Raw genomic sequence first — 14107 nt, 5'->3', positions numbered from 1 at the left:
CATGTTGTCGTCATAACAATATGTTGAATATTATGTAAAAAAAACGTCTGTGTCTGAAATGTTTACTGCCTTTTTGACTAAACATCGACACCTTGAGTGTAACACAACTCACAGGTTTATACATTTGTTACCATTTTTATAGGATGAATCTATACCGCAAGTTATATCTTTTTTCTTATTTATCGCTATCGTTATCTTTCAACGAATACAGAGAAAACTACATGGACAAGTCCAGTAGCCAAAACTCCATATACATGTATGTACATACCATGTTTTAAAGCACAGGGTAAGGGCACAAACGACACTAACTGGGAGACACAAACGAACAAACACCACACACAGACCGCAAGCGCATAAACACATCTTTATGGATGGTTTCGCTTTGAAACGGTCAGTAAAACCTGAGCTCATTGGAACACTAGTTTGCTCGGGGGATTGTAAAAAAAAGACCAAAGATACATTATACAAAATGTTACAATATTTTGATTTGTGCTCTGTATTGCATCTGATATATGACATGAAAGCTAAAAAGGCTTGCTGCTTATATCATTTTAGGCATAACTTTTGTATATTTTTTCAGCACATAAACCAATTACAACTGATACCAGAACAGCATGGGGTCATTTGGAGACGTATTCAATAAGCATCTTAGTGAATATTTTCATCTTTGTGAACATTTCGTAATGTTTGACAACGATTATTTTAAATACCCTCTACTTTTTATCTGATTTATTCATATGCATATATTGTGCACCGGTGGTCCAATGTATGTTTATACATGTACACATATGTATCTGCGTAACAAAAACTGTTTGAAATCACTTTTATTCGTGCATTCGCCAATAGGATATTCGACCATTTCCAGTCGGTTACTCGCGAATATTCATCTACCAACCAGTTGGGAATTCAGATTTTGTCTTGTTTATAGTTAAAAGGTACACATGTGAAAAATCACATGCCAGATGTATTTTTATTCATGAACACGTTTTTAATTTAATTTAACTACCTAAAAGGGTGAAATTAAAAAAAAATAATGGTCTCTGAACACTGGAAAGAGACAATCCCCGGAGCACAATATGTTCGGCATAAATGCTCAAGTATGAACAAATACTGTCAAGCGTACACAAATCCTCATGGCCTCAATCTGAAAGTTATATTATATTATTTCTTATATATACATTATACAGCATATTCAATTAAGTAATTGAGTGAACAATTAAATCATTAAAGATTACACATGTTAAATTGTAAGGACGTACATATGAAGACGCGACCCAGAGGAGATTCCGCACCCCTGTTCTGGTCAGGATATTCCCATGATAATCAAAGGTATCCCGGATGAAAGCTGACGAATAACAAGATGGCACTGGCGCCCTTGAACCTTCTCTTAAATGTCCAAGTGAACTTGTCATGTCAATATTGTAGAAACAATTTGCACATAATACACCAGAGGGCGCTGTTTGTCAAAATGGTCATTGGGACCCGGAGATCGTGCATCCGCCACTAACAGATACGCCTTAATATGGGGCTCAGATAAACAATGACCACTGACGTGTATAACTTGTTATCTAGATATTAAAAACATGTATTTTTACCAAAAGTCAATGTATTATGAATTGTCGCTATATCTATATAACCTCGATAACCGCAACAATTCGTTCACCCAACGTAGTGATAGGGGAAGAAACTCCAGACTAGTCCTCGTATATGTATACTACGGTACTAGCTTTAACCTTGAAACGGCATCCGGAAATCACAACTTTCGTTTTCAAAATCGAAAGTAGCAAGTAATTGAAAGCATCGACTGGTACATTTTTAAAAACAACAACAACAACCCAACGCAAGAATGGCGGAGAAAGTAGCGGACACAAGTGATAACGCGGACTCTGTCGGAGGGAAATTAAACAAAGAGACTGACCATCGTGTGAGGCTATGTGAGCCGTGTTTTGAGGAAGGGGCCGAGGTCCCCGCGGCTAAGTTTTGTGTTGAGTGTGAGGACTATTTGTGTGAGACATGCGTGCAATATCATCGAAAGGTCAAACCAACTAAAACCCATGAACTGATTAATAGTGGTGATACAGTGCAAGGTTCCAGGGCAAGAGAGGGAATAGATATATTTATCTGCTCGATTCACCAGGGAGAAATGACTCATTATTGTATTAAACATGATAAACTGTGTTGTTCAAAGTGCGTGAGCAAAGTTCATATCATATGCGGAGACAGTATTTGCAAGGTTGAAGCTGTAGCTGGTAAAGTAGAAGAGGAACAGGAATTCAAGAAAATGGTGGAAAAGATTAAAACGATAACTGTTGGTGCTCAGGAAAACAAACAGAGAGCAACAGCAAATATTGAATCAGGAACGGAACGCTTTGAAAAAGAAATAGAGGAGATTAAGAAGACAGTAAATGAAGAAATCACGGAAATAAAAGCAATCGAGTTGGCTTGTGATTCTGTTTTAAGAGAGGTAGGGAAGTGGAATAACCTTGTTGAAATTGGTAAACAAACGAAAGCGTATGGGAAATTATTCATTGTCATGAAACTGGCATCAGAACAACTTGAAATTCTTGCTGAAACCTTACAGGTTTTGGTAGAAAACAACAAATGGAAATTCAATTTCTTGTCGCTGCGGTCATTGCATGAATGCCCAGATGAACGGCAGGTGCCTATTCTTCTAAAGAAGATATCTCTAACTGGTAATCCTAGCGTGAGAGATATTTGTCCAATAGGACAGAAAATAGCTGTCGCAGACGGTCCTGGGGAAAAGATAATTCTAGTAAATGTAGATTTAACAAATTATGGAATTACGGAGATAAAACTGCCTACAGCGCCTTGGGAAATTGCTGTAAATTCCTTCGGGCAAATGTATGTAAGTTTACAGAGTCGATTCCATATAATGAAATACTTATACCCTCTTACAGACGCTAGCAAATGTATCAAAATTAACACTCGCGGGAAGCAAAGTTGCATTCAATGTTACCGCGATGTCCTCAAAATGCAAGGTTCATGTCCTTTCTTTTTACAAGAAATTGACGCTTCTGAAAATGAGAAAGCAAGCCATAAAGTGGAAGCGCTATCCAGTTTTTCTTCTGTAGAAATACATTCAACAATCGACGAAACAACAGGATCTATGTTCCTCATTGGCCAAGCTCCGTTTGGATTAAGAGAAGTCACCAACGATGGCGAGGTTAAGACAATATTTCTGTCAAATTCAATTGCAAAACCTGGGGGAATCGTGTTGGAGTCCGATGGAACACTTTTGGTCAGCAGCGAACACACTAGGGGCATCAAACGTGTGACGGTGGACGGCAATGTGGAGGATTTCATCACTGGTTTGGAGTTTACACCACATGGACTTGGCTTAGATAAACAACGACGATTGCTTTACGTAGGTGGCCTTAATAGCAAAACTATTCACATATATTCGATATAGCCGTGTGATAGAAACAAGTTCTAAGGTGGCTTTCATAGCAAAACTTTTCACATGTATTAGATATAGTCGTGTGACAAAAACAAGTTCAAAAGTGACATTTATAGCAAAACTGTTCAAAATGTATGCGATATAGCCTTGTAACAGAAACAAGTTCGAAGGTGACAGAATGTACCATATAAATATAGAATATGCATTCCTGTATGGTGTAAAAGTACAAAAGCTGCTTTTTCACAAGAATTGGTAGAACATATTTATAGACTCATATATTCCAGATAGTTCAACTACGTGTATATATATTTATATACATGTTGTATTCAATTAATAATTTGTATCAGACATCTCAATTATAGTACTTTATATATCACATATACGTTTTCTTTTATATAATTATCTAAATGTGTTTTCCTTCGATTACATTTTTGGATGTTATCATTATTATCAAGTGACCAGCTAATTGTTTAATTCTGGAAACAAAATGTCTCTGTACTGCCATGAATCATCTGAAACTCAATTTTTTTTTCATATCATAATTATTAATGAGTGTGGCTGTGCTTGTGTATTGTTGCATTGACTGCACATAAATCTAAGTCTTATACTTTGTATTAAGGGCCTTCCGCATACTTTGTTGTGGAAGACTAAAAATTAAAATATTTCCAAAGTTTACAATTAAGTTTTGAGGAACAATTTTGTTTAAGGGTCAAACATACATCCTTTCAAAAAAGGGGAAATAATCAGTTAAGGGAATTGCTCTAGAACATGTAAAATCGTGTCAGCTTTATTGATTTTGAATGAAGATCAACACGAGATTTTGTTTGCCTTTATTGTTCGTCATTTATTCCCCCCCCCCCCCCAATAAAATATGGTTTTATCGTACTCTTTGTCATCTAAATCAGTAATCATTCATCAACAATTGAAGTCGATTGCCAAACCTCCGAGGTATTGGAGTGATCAGGCATTGTAATTAATCTTTGGCCTTGGCATTAAAATAGTTCAGTTTGTTATTATTCCTTGTTCACGTGTAGTTAATGTAAATAAAACGTATGTAATATTTATGCTAACTGTATATGAGTCTCATTACACGAAATTATTTCTTGGAAAACAATATACACATTTTATATTACACAAACTTCAATGGTCATTTTAACATGATCTATAACGAAAGCCATGCACTGCATGTTCAACCAATGACCGCATCCGATGAATAATTCTCGCTGAAAAGATATTAATATGATGATTGTGTAAAACCTGACCCCAATTTCTCGAAAAATCTTAATTGCTTCTTAACAGGTGCGAGTGTAAACATTGATATTAAGTCACTACACTTTTGCTGTACTAATTGAGGCTGCAGTGACACTATACAGGCGCGACGAACAACTAAATAAGGAATATTATACCTGACATAAATGTGTCCCTTATTTGTGCATATAAAGTTGATCGGTCCGTATATCAATGTATTTTAATAAAAAAGTTTTTATGACGCGGCCAAAATCATTTTTTGGCCGGTTCTGACCTCGTCATAAATTATTAAAAACTGGCGAGAGCTGCTTGCAATTTTTAGAACGACATTTTTCTTAAGGCGCTTTAAATTTTTAATTAAATGGTAAAAAAGTGTTCGGTATAATATAAGAAATATAACACACCTTTCCGGCACGCCTCGGTCCATATACACCTTCGGGGGCTGACTGGCCGGTCCTTATAATGCCCTATGACCCTTGGTGGTGTGTGATACTTCTTGAATAGTTCATGGACTTTAAAAATGTTAACTACGAGCCCACATGTTTTATACATAGTACTTGTCATGACTTTTGGTATTGACAGTCTTATAGAAGGATCCAGGGACAATAACACAGGGAGCAGGGAACAATAAAAATGTTTAAATGATAAAAGAAGCTTTCCCTAACGCCCAATAGGGCTCGTGCCTCCACTATTTGGATCACCGGACAGATTCACATATACATTGTAATCATTTAGAAGAACTCTGACATAAACCCAAAATCCATTAATCAGATTACAATCGCCACATTTAAATTTTGTAATGAAAACCGCCTGAATTCAATTAAGTCATTAATAGCTTTTATTTAGGGAGTTATTTAGAAACTCACGCATTCGCACTGGCTAGAATAGAGGCATTCGATAGGCATTTATACCTTAACACTACGACAATTATCAAATTATGTCTTCTAAACGATAAGTCAGCGCCGGGCTGTCAGGCCTGCCGACATAGTCGTTTAGTAGACCACAAATAAACACTTTTACTTATTTTGGCTAACAACCCCACTAGCCAAGTGCACAGTGGTTTGGAATTTGAAGTATAAACTTGATTGTTTTGTAGCTAATAAACTGTTATAGATATCATTTAAGCATGAGTGAAATTATAAAGGATAGTCCCGAGCTACCGACATACTACGGGAACAACACCCTGGTCAAAACACTAAAAAGACAGTTTAAAAGATGGTATTTCTTGTCTTCAGAATATGGTATTTCATTACCATGTTTGTCAGTAAAAGTAGTGTTTAATCAAGTGACGAAGTAAAACGTAAGGCTCAGTTCACACAATATGTCTTGACATGCTCTTGTCGATATTCATTAATTTTGCTTTTGCATTTTACGTTCACACTATGTTAAAGCAGATTCGGAATTTTACTCACATTTCCCGCCAATCATCATTTGTTCCCTCACGTTCTTCTTTTAAAGAAAAGATTCATATCAGGCTATACTATTTGATGAAATGAAATATATAGGAAGTAAGAAAACAATTATTTAGAAATGTATGAGAGTGAAAAGAAATATATATTTATTTGAATACAAGGATAAAGGTTCGTTCCAAGTTATCAAATAAGTTTATAATGAAAGTATAAAAGATGTTCAGAGTTGTCATCACCAACAAAATTTAATTAGCAGTGTGCAAAATGCTTACTATATCAGTGAGTAAAAAAATAAATGATTCTTTATTGTAGTGTACTAGTACTTCAAAAATGTTTAGAAGACATTTTTACTAAAAGGAACACTACTTTTCCATAGCGAACATCATAAAAATACCATGTAATATGACCTGAATTAAAGGCTTAATGATAAAGAATGGGCGGAGTGAGCGTAGAGAACGTGCCCTTCTTAAGCATTATGATTTTAGTTCAGGTTTATTAACTGACTTAGAATACAACCTCATTGACTGACACATTGTCAACGCAAAATCCGACGCAGAGATTTGTGTATCGGATGAGTGGCAGTGCGCGGACCTTTTAAACACCCGCGCAAGTTAGAATTCTTACCATTAAGCCTAGTTCATAATTATTGCCTATCTTCAATTTCATTGCCTGTAAATGTTAGTTGTATTCTAAGATTTGAATGATACCAAACACAAGCCTAGGTTTTTAAATTGCGTATGTTTCGTCAATAGACGTCACGCAGTGATCCCGGCAGACTTCTGACATCGAAAATATATTACAATCATTAGTCTTATAAGGACACGTACGTCTGTACAATTGGTCATATTCTATTATGATTTATACAACATGAACCAGAACGCCATGTGTACAGCCGTGATGAAAAATGTATGAGATGGTAAAACCAGCTGTTCTAGATTTTTTTCCCCTTGATTCTTAGATACAGTGGTTTATAGGACACAAGAAAGGTTTCACTTTTAAAATCTGGGCCATTTATCAATAATCCTTGAAGTTTTGTTTTCGGAAAATCTGTTCATATTAGACCACTTGGCAGGTGTACAATGGAACGAGCCATAGTTTCACGTGTTTCCATTCTTGCACTTTCTAATGTCTGGAAGGCATCTCAGACTGTCCGTCGACGCATGTTTCAGATTCGACGCTACACGGATTTAAGATGGCGGTCAACATGACAACGACGTAAGTCCTCTACGTAAACGGATGCGCTACGCATACAGGGTTGCGGGTAAAAGCGCCGGTAAACGAGCTTCTCTGAACAGGAGCCGTTGGGTAAATCAAAACGCCATAGAGAATGGTGACACTATCCCCGTGCAGAACGTTGGCTTGAAAGTCAGAAATAAACTGGCTTATAAGTGAGAACGGGGCCCCTACGCCATAACTGACCATGCATGGATGTCCCGGTCTATAAAGTTTCACTAGAGACTTGGAAGGGGTATATGCGTACTTTTCACCGTACCGTTTTCATAATTTTGTTTGTCTTTCACATAAAGATAAAGCGCCGCAACATGACAAGTCACAACGTAGGACACATGCACATGTCAGTGATGCGAATAAATTCAGGACCGATTCTTGTCCGCTCGACGACAGCATCACTCGCAATGTGATTCCGCGAGAGAGGGAGGGACACAAGCGCCAGACGTAGTCAAGTCTCGGATAGAAGGTCCTACAGAAACATCATTACCAGGAGAACTTACAGTTCCGCCTCTGTCCGCTCCGTCACTGACTGTCCCGACTAATACGCACTTCCGGCTTAACACAAGTCGCAATGCTACCCCGTGACTTTTGACTAGTCTTCCGGGTCGACTCAGCCTCTGCAGAGCAGTCTGTGTGTGTAAATGACAAAACGCCACACTTACTATAGTCCCAGTAGTCCAGAGTAGTCTGGGACTCAACCAGAACCGGGACATGCTGGCATCTTACCGATGCCACTTCCGGAACGTTCTCCTCACCCGGCGCATCAAAGGAGACCCCCTGATAGATTGTAAGGGCTACCCCTGGTTGTTTGGCATGATACACAGACATGACGTAACGCTGGATAGGGCTACCCTGGTTGTTAGGCATAATACACACCAAGATGTTACGCTGGTTGGAGCAACCTATGGTTATGAGGCATATTAAACAGACAGGACGTAGCCCTGGTTAGAGCCATCCCTGGTACTGAGGCAATGTACCCCGAAATGGCATGACCCTGGTTAGAGCCACCCCTGGTTGTGAAGCATAGCACACAGACAGGACGTTAGCCTTATTAGAGATACCACTGGTTGTGAGGCATAGTGCACAGATTGGACGTAACCCTAGTAAGAGCTAACCTTGGTTGTGAGGCATAGTGCACAGATTGGACGTAACCCTAGTAAGAGCTACCCTTGGTTGTGAGGCATAGTGCACAGATTGGACGTAACCCTAGTAAGAGCTACCCTTGGTTGTGAGGCATAGTGCACAGATTGGACGTAACCCTAGTAAGAGCTACCCTTGGTTGTGAGGCATAGTGCACAGATTGGACGTAACCCTAGTAAGAGCTACCCTTGGTTGTGAGGTATAGTGCACAGATTGGACGTAACCCTAGTAAGACCTACCCTTGGTTGTGAGGCATAGTGCACAGATTGGACGTAACCCTAGTAAGAGCTACCCTTGGTTGTGAGGCATAGTGCACAGACAGGACGTTACTATGGTTAGAGCTACCCCTTCTTTTAAGGCATTGTGCACAGATAGGAAGTAACCTTGTATTAGAGATTAGAACTAAACCTTTTTCTTTCTTTTTTTCTTTTTTTTTCAAATTCAAACATTTATTGCATGAAGGCCTCCAGCCCATATACACATATGCATACAATCAATTATAAATTTGCATTGGAGTAGTACCACGATATACATCAAATACTTGTTAGTTGCTATTGACAAAGGTTTGTCTTACTTTATCGGCATAAACAAGTACATAGACAATTTCTTAATAATTGTTTCATTTTCAGATGCAATTAGCAAAAAGAACTTATGAAGACTAGGACTAGTATAATATTTCGGAGGTATATAAACTTCTCGTATGTCCTTATACAATGGGCATTTGGTTACAAAATGGTATTCATCCTCTACAAGGTTTTTACAAAATAAACAAAATCTTAAATCTCTAGCAATTCCAAAATGTCTGCCTGTTTCAATAGCCAGGTGGTGCGAAGAGCATCTAAAGTTAGCCATACATCTTCGAAACTTGTTCACAGTAATACAGTTCACATATTTATTTACACTTAAGCACGATTTTACATGCACATACAATTTATTAAGTTTCATGTTTTCTGCACACTTATGATTCCATGTTTGAAGATGCTGATCCCTTATTCTAGTAACATACTCATTAAGAAAAAAACAAATTCGTTTTCAACATACTGGTCTTCCCAAATATAACCAAAACAATTTTTATACAAATTCATGCATAAAATAGTAACCCAGTTTTCATAACCTAAACTATCATACAATTTCAACATATTATAACACAACTTAACATATATATCATTAGGAAGTTTTAAAATTTTAAACCAATATTTTAGACATCGTTTAGAAGCATGAATATGTAAAGGAAAGCGCCCTAGATCACCCCAAACCGCATCATTGCATGCTTTAAATGATACATTGAAAAACCTTTTACAAGCATAAACATGCACATTTTCAATAACATTCATTGGAGTCAAGCCCCAAAGTTCAGCACCATATAGCATAATCGGTGATATTTTTGTATCAAACATTTTAATAAACACACTAGAGTTTACAAAAGATAAAGAATCAATGCCTTTAAGCACGCAATGTAAAGCTTTCTTAGTTTTTAGAGCAGAGCTCTCAGACATTTTAAACAATGACAATGTACTACTAAAATATTTCCCCACATATGTAAACCCTGGTACTACCTCTATGGCTTCATTATTATAGTTCCACTTCTCATTTCGAGATAACTGCCCACCTCTTTTAAATACCAAAATTTTTGTCTTATTAATATTTACATTTTATTATCAGAACAAATTAAATAAAGGGAATTCAACTGCCTTTGCAGACCGATAACTGTATCCGACAATAGCGCAACATCATCTGCAAACATAATATTCGTTATGACTTTATAGGCATAACGACATTTATTTTTAGGAAATAAACCGCTCTATTTAAGTCCTGTAAGAATTATTTATGTAGTCGCAGTAATACACAACTTTGTAATTTTGACGCATTGTGGTCGTTTGTTTACACTTTCTGACAGCCGAAAATGCAATTAATTTTTATAGACTGCTTTCGATTCTGGGATCAAATGTAATCAGATATCAAGATTTAAGGCTGAAATTAGTAACCAGTCTGTCATAGCTCTTCCTTTCCGTTTTCGTCGTCTGTAGGATAGCATACAAAAATTTACAGCTTCATAAAATCGTATTAAATCGAAGTATTTTCATTGTTTTCTTCACATTATTTTAAGTTAAAATTGCACAGAGATGCCTAAGGCTCGAAGGAAAAGAAAACATCAGGTGGAAGAGGACCTGGTCGAGGGAAATTTGGAAGATGTACCAGAGAAACCTGCGGGTGAGAATCTGATTGATTTTGAGAAAATTATATTGGCCTCAAAAATTATTCCGGGGGTGGTGAGGGCACTGATTCACCAGGTCAAAGTCAAGGTCCAGAGACCACTTTGCCAATTTCAGTTGTTCGTCTTAGTGATGACGACTTGGCTGCACATGTTCCACAGCCATTGAGGGAACAAATTCAAAATGGAAGTTTTATTAATTTGGCTCTTCTGTTAAAGAGTTCCATTGAATTGCAAGCCTATGCTAGTAGCAACATTTTGCGGCTAAATGACGCCGGGCAAATTGAGTCAAAGCCACGTGAGTGTAGGGAAATAATCAGTAACATCGAAAAATGGACTGACGCCTTTATTATTTTTTCGGGAGTGTATCTCGCAAGATTTCCAAGTAAGGCCAATGAATTACTACACTATATGTTTAACATCAGAGAGAGCTCTAAAAAGGGGGATTTCGCATGGCGGGCTTATGACGAACAGTTTCGGCTACGCCAGCCGATTAATCCGTCATCTTGGGCCCATATAAACACAGATCTGTGGTGGCGCTGCACACAGAACAGCGAACCCGTCAGTCACACTGGGCAAATTCCATCGACCCGCAAATTCACATGCCACGAATACAACAGTGGCAATTGTAGGTGGCCACATTGTCGTTTTAGCCATACATGTTCAAGCTGTGGCGGTCAGCACCCTGCAGCGAGCTGCGGCGGGGGGGGGGGGGGGTTGAACCAATTTGCTGTTACACGCTCACCAGCCGCCAACAGAGGCCGCCAAATTGTTTTTCGCGGCAGGGGGGGACCCTTCTTTCGAGGTGCCCGCCAATGAGCCAAATAATTTGGACGTTATGAATTTGTCCCCCACCCCAATAGATGTACATAAATTACAATTGCATTCGGAAGGATTTGATTTTAACAAGTTACAGATTATTCTTAAAGGATTCAAAGAAGGTTTCCCAATACATTATGCCGGGCCACGTGCGGCGCGAAATTCAAAAAATCTTCGTTCAGCTCTTGCTCGGCCAGATATTGTATCACAAAAAATAAATGTAGAAATTGCTGAAAAACGGGTTGCGGGCCCTTTCATTTCCCCCTTTTGAGAATTTAATTGTCTCACCACTAGGTCTAGTGCCTAAGAAAACCAGTAACCCAAATGCGCCGGATGTGAATAAATTTCGTATGATCCACCACCTTTCTTTCCCGGAAGGGGAGTCGGTAAACGATTATATAGATCCAAACCTAGCATCTGTCCAATATACTGGTTTTGACGAAGCTGTTGCCATGATTCAAAGATTAGGAAAAAAATGCAAATTGTTCAAAATGGACATCAAAAATGCTTTTCGGCTAATTCCCATTAGGCAAGTCGATTTCGAACTGTTAGGCTTTAAACATAAAGAGCAATATTTCGTTGATAAGGCATTACCTTTTGGCGCTTCTATAAGTTGCAGCACCTTTGAAAGTTTTTCAACGCTACTAGAATCATGAGAATGTTGTGTTAGAAAAAAATGTCATCAGGCGAGTTGCTGCACTATTTGGATGATTTTTTAGGGGGGGGTGGGGGGGGGGGGGGGGGGCAAAAATGTAGAGGCTTGTGCGTCAATCATGCATATTTTTATAAATACTATGGCGGACATAAAAGTACCAATTGCGGAAGAAAAAACGGAGGGACCGACCGAAATATTAGTTTTTCTAGGCTTAGAGCTGAATTCTAATAACATGACTGTTAAAATACCGCGAGATAAAATAGAGCAGGTCATCGAAAAGAAAACTGTTGTCTTGGCTAAGCAAAAAACAACATTAAATGCTATGCAATCTTTAATTGGCTCGTTAAATTTTTGTTGTAGAGCTATACCAATGGGTAGACCTCTCTGTCGGCGCCTAATTGACTCAATATGCGGTTTATCAAAACCGTATCATCACATAAGAGTTAATAAAGATATAAAAAACGATTTATTGATGTGGCTCGATTTTTTTAGTTCGCATGACGGAGTTTCTATCTTTCACGACAGTTTTTGGATATCAAATGAGGATGTAGAGTTTTTCTCAGACAGTGCGGGAGGCGGCAGGGAGGCGTAGGTTTGGGGTTTGGAATATATTTTCAAGGTGAATGGTGCAGTGCAAAATGGCCCGACTTCTGGCATAACTCAGGTTTGACTAGGGACATCACGTTACTCGAGTTATTCCCTATATTAGTTGCGTTCTTTATTTGGGAGGATAGGTTCACAAACAAAAAATAGAATAGCTCCGAATACACAATTGGCGTATGCTACTGGCCTGAACGCGTTCAAAATGTTTCGCGAAAAGTATATGATCGATCGAGATTGGCCAGCTAACGAACAACACATAGTTTTGTTCATTGCGTATAGTTTTGAAATAGGTCGCGCAGCGAGCACTATCGCAACATACATAGCAGCAATTAATTACTTTCATATGGTTTGATTTTCAAAAGTCATTCATTATACAAAAAATGTTAGAAGGTTTTCGACGAGGTAGACCATCAAAAGACAACCGCGCCCCCCCTGACGAAAAACATCTTAAGGGAGGTATGTTCCGTACTAACGGAAGTTTGTTATACGCAATACGAGGCGAGTCTGTTTCACACAATATTTACATTAGCATATTTTGGCCTTTTTCGCGTCGGTGAGTTAGTTTCGAGTAATTCCACGAGTAACCCGACATTGTTAACGGATGATTGCAAAATCAATTTGAAAAGCATTTCAATCACGTTAAAACACACAAAACAAGTAAAAAAACGACTCCATTGACATTAAAGCTCCCAGCAGAAGCCGAAAAAACAATCCGCCCTGTTTTAGCGATGCGTGAATATTGTAAAACACGCGCTTTATCTAAGGGCCCTTTGTTCTGCCACAATAACGGGAGGGCGGTTACCAGGCAGCAAGTGGCAAGTGTTCTTTCTAAGTGTATTCAAAAAACTGCGTATGCGAGAGGCCATTACAGAACGCAGAGTTTTAGAATAGGCCGGGCTACCGATTTGGCTTCATTGGGTATGTCAAATGAGCAAATTATGCAACTGGGCCGCTGGCGTTCGAATTGCTACAAGCGCTACATAAGACCGTAGCCAGTGAAGGCGGGATTTTACAGTATTTTTTAAACCGAAGAAAAATATATAGTTTATGTGTCTACAACATCTAGGTCTATCATAGGGCTGCTATTTACCACTTTTCAGACATCTGGATAGTTGGGGATTCCATACCATATTGGGGTGGCGTCTGGGCGAGGGACACGGGGAAAGTGAACCTACGCACTTCATGCGAGTTAGGATGGTACGGGGTAAGGGGCCTTGGGTGGCACGGGCTGCGCCGTGCCATCGAAACTAAGGTATTGTTTCAAAGTCCACCAAGGGCTGTTTTTATTCACCTCGGTGGTAATGATCTTGTGTCAGAGTCAATTTTTAGACTCAAAAACATCATAAATAAGGAGCTCTGTTACATTAGAACCG

The 14107-nt window shown here is 38.6% G+C and overlaps 1 protein-coding gene across 1 annotated transcript; it reads left to right on the top strand.

The window, feature by feature from the left end:
* Positions 1-1846: 1846 nt before the first annotated feature.
* On the top strand, positions 1847-7753 carry LOC128243963 (E3 ubiquitin-protein ligase TRIM33-like). The gene is made up of 3 exons (XM_052961985.1): positions 1847-2693; positions 3024-3329; positions 7602-7753. Exons 1-3 carry the CDS (start codon positions 1847-1849, stop codon positions 7751-7753), a joined length of 1305 nt encoding a protein of 434 aa, XP_052817945.1.
* The last annotated feature ends 6354 nt before the right edge of the window (positions 7754-14107 follow it).

Source organism: Mya arenaria, chromosome 8 (genome assembly GCF_026914265.1).
Source record: "Mya arenaria isolate MELC-2E11 chromosome 8, ASM2691426v1".
In the NCBI taxonomy this organism is placed as follows: Eukaryota; Metazoa; Mollusca; class Bivalvia; order Myida; family Myidae; genus Mya; species Mya arenaria.
This window is presented reverse-complemented; position numbering and strand designations above follow the sequence as displayed.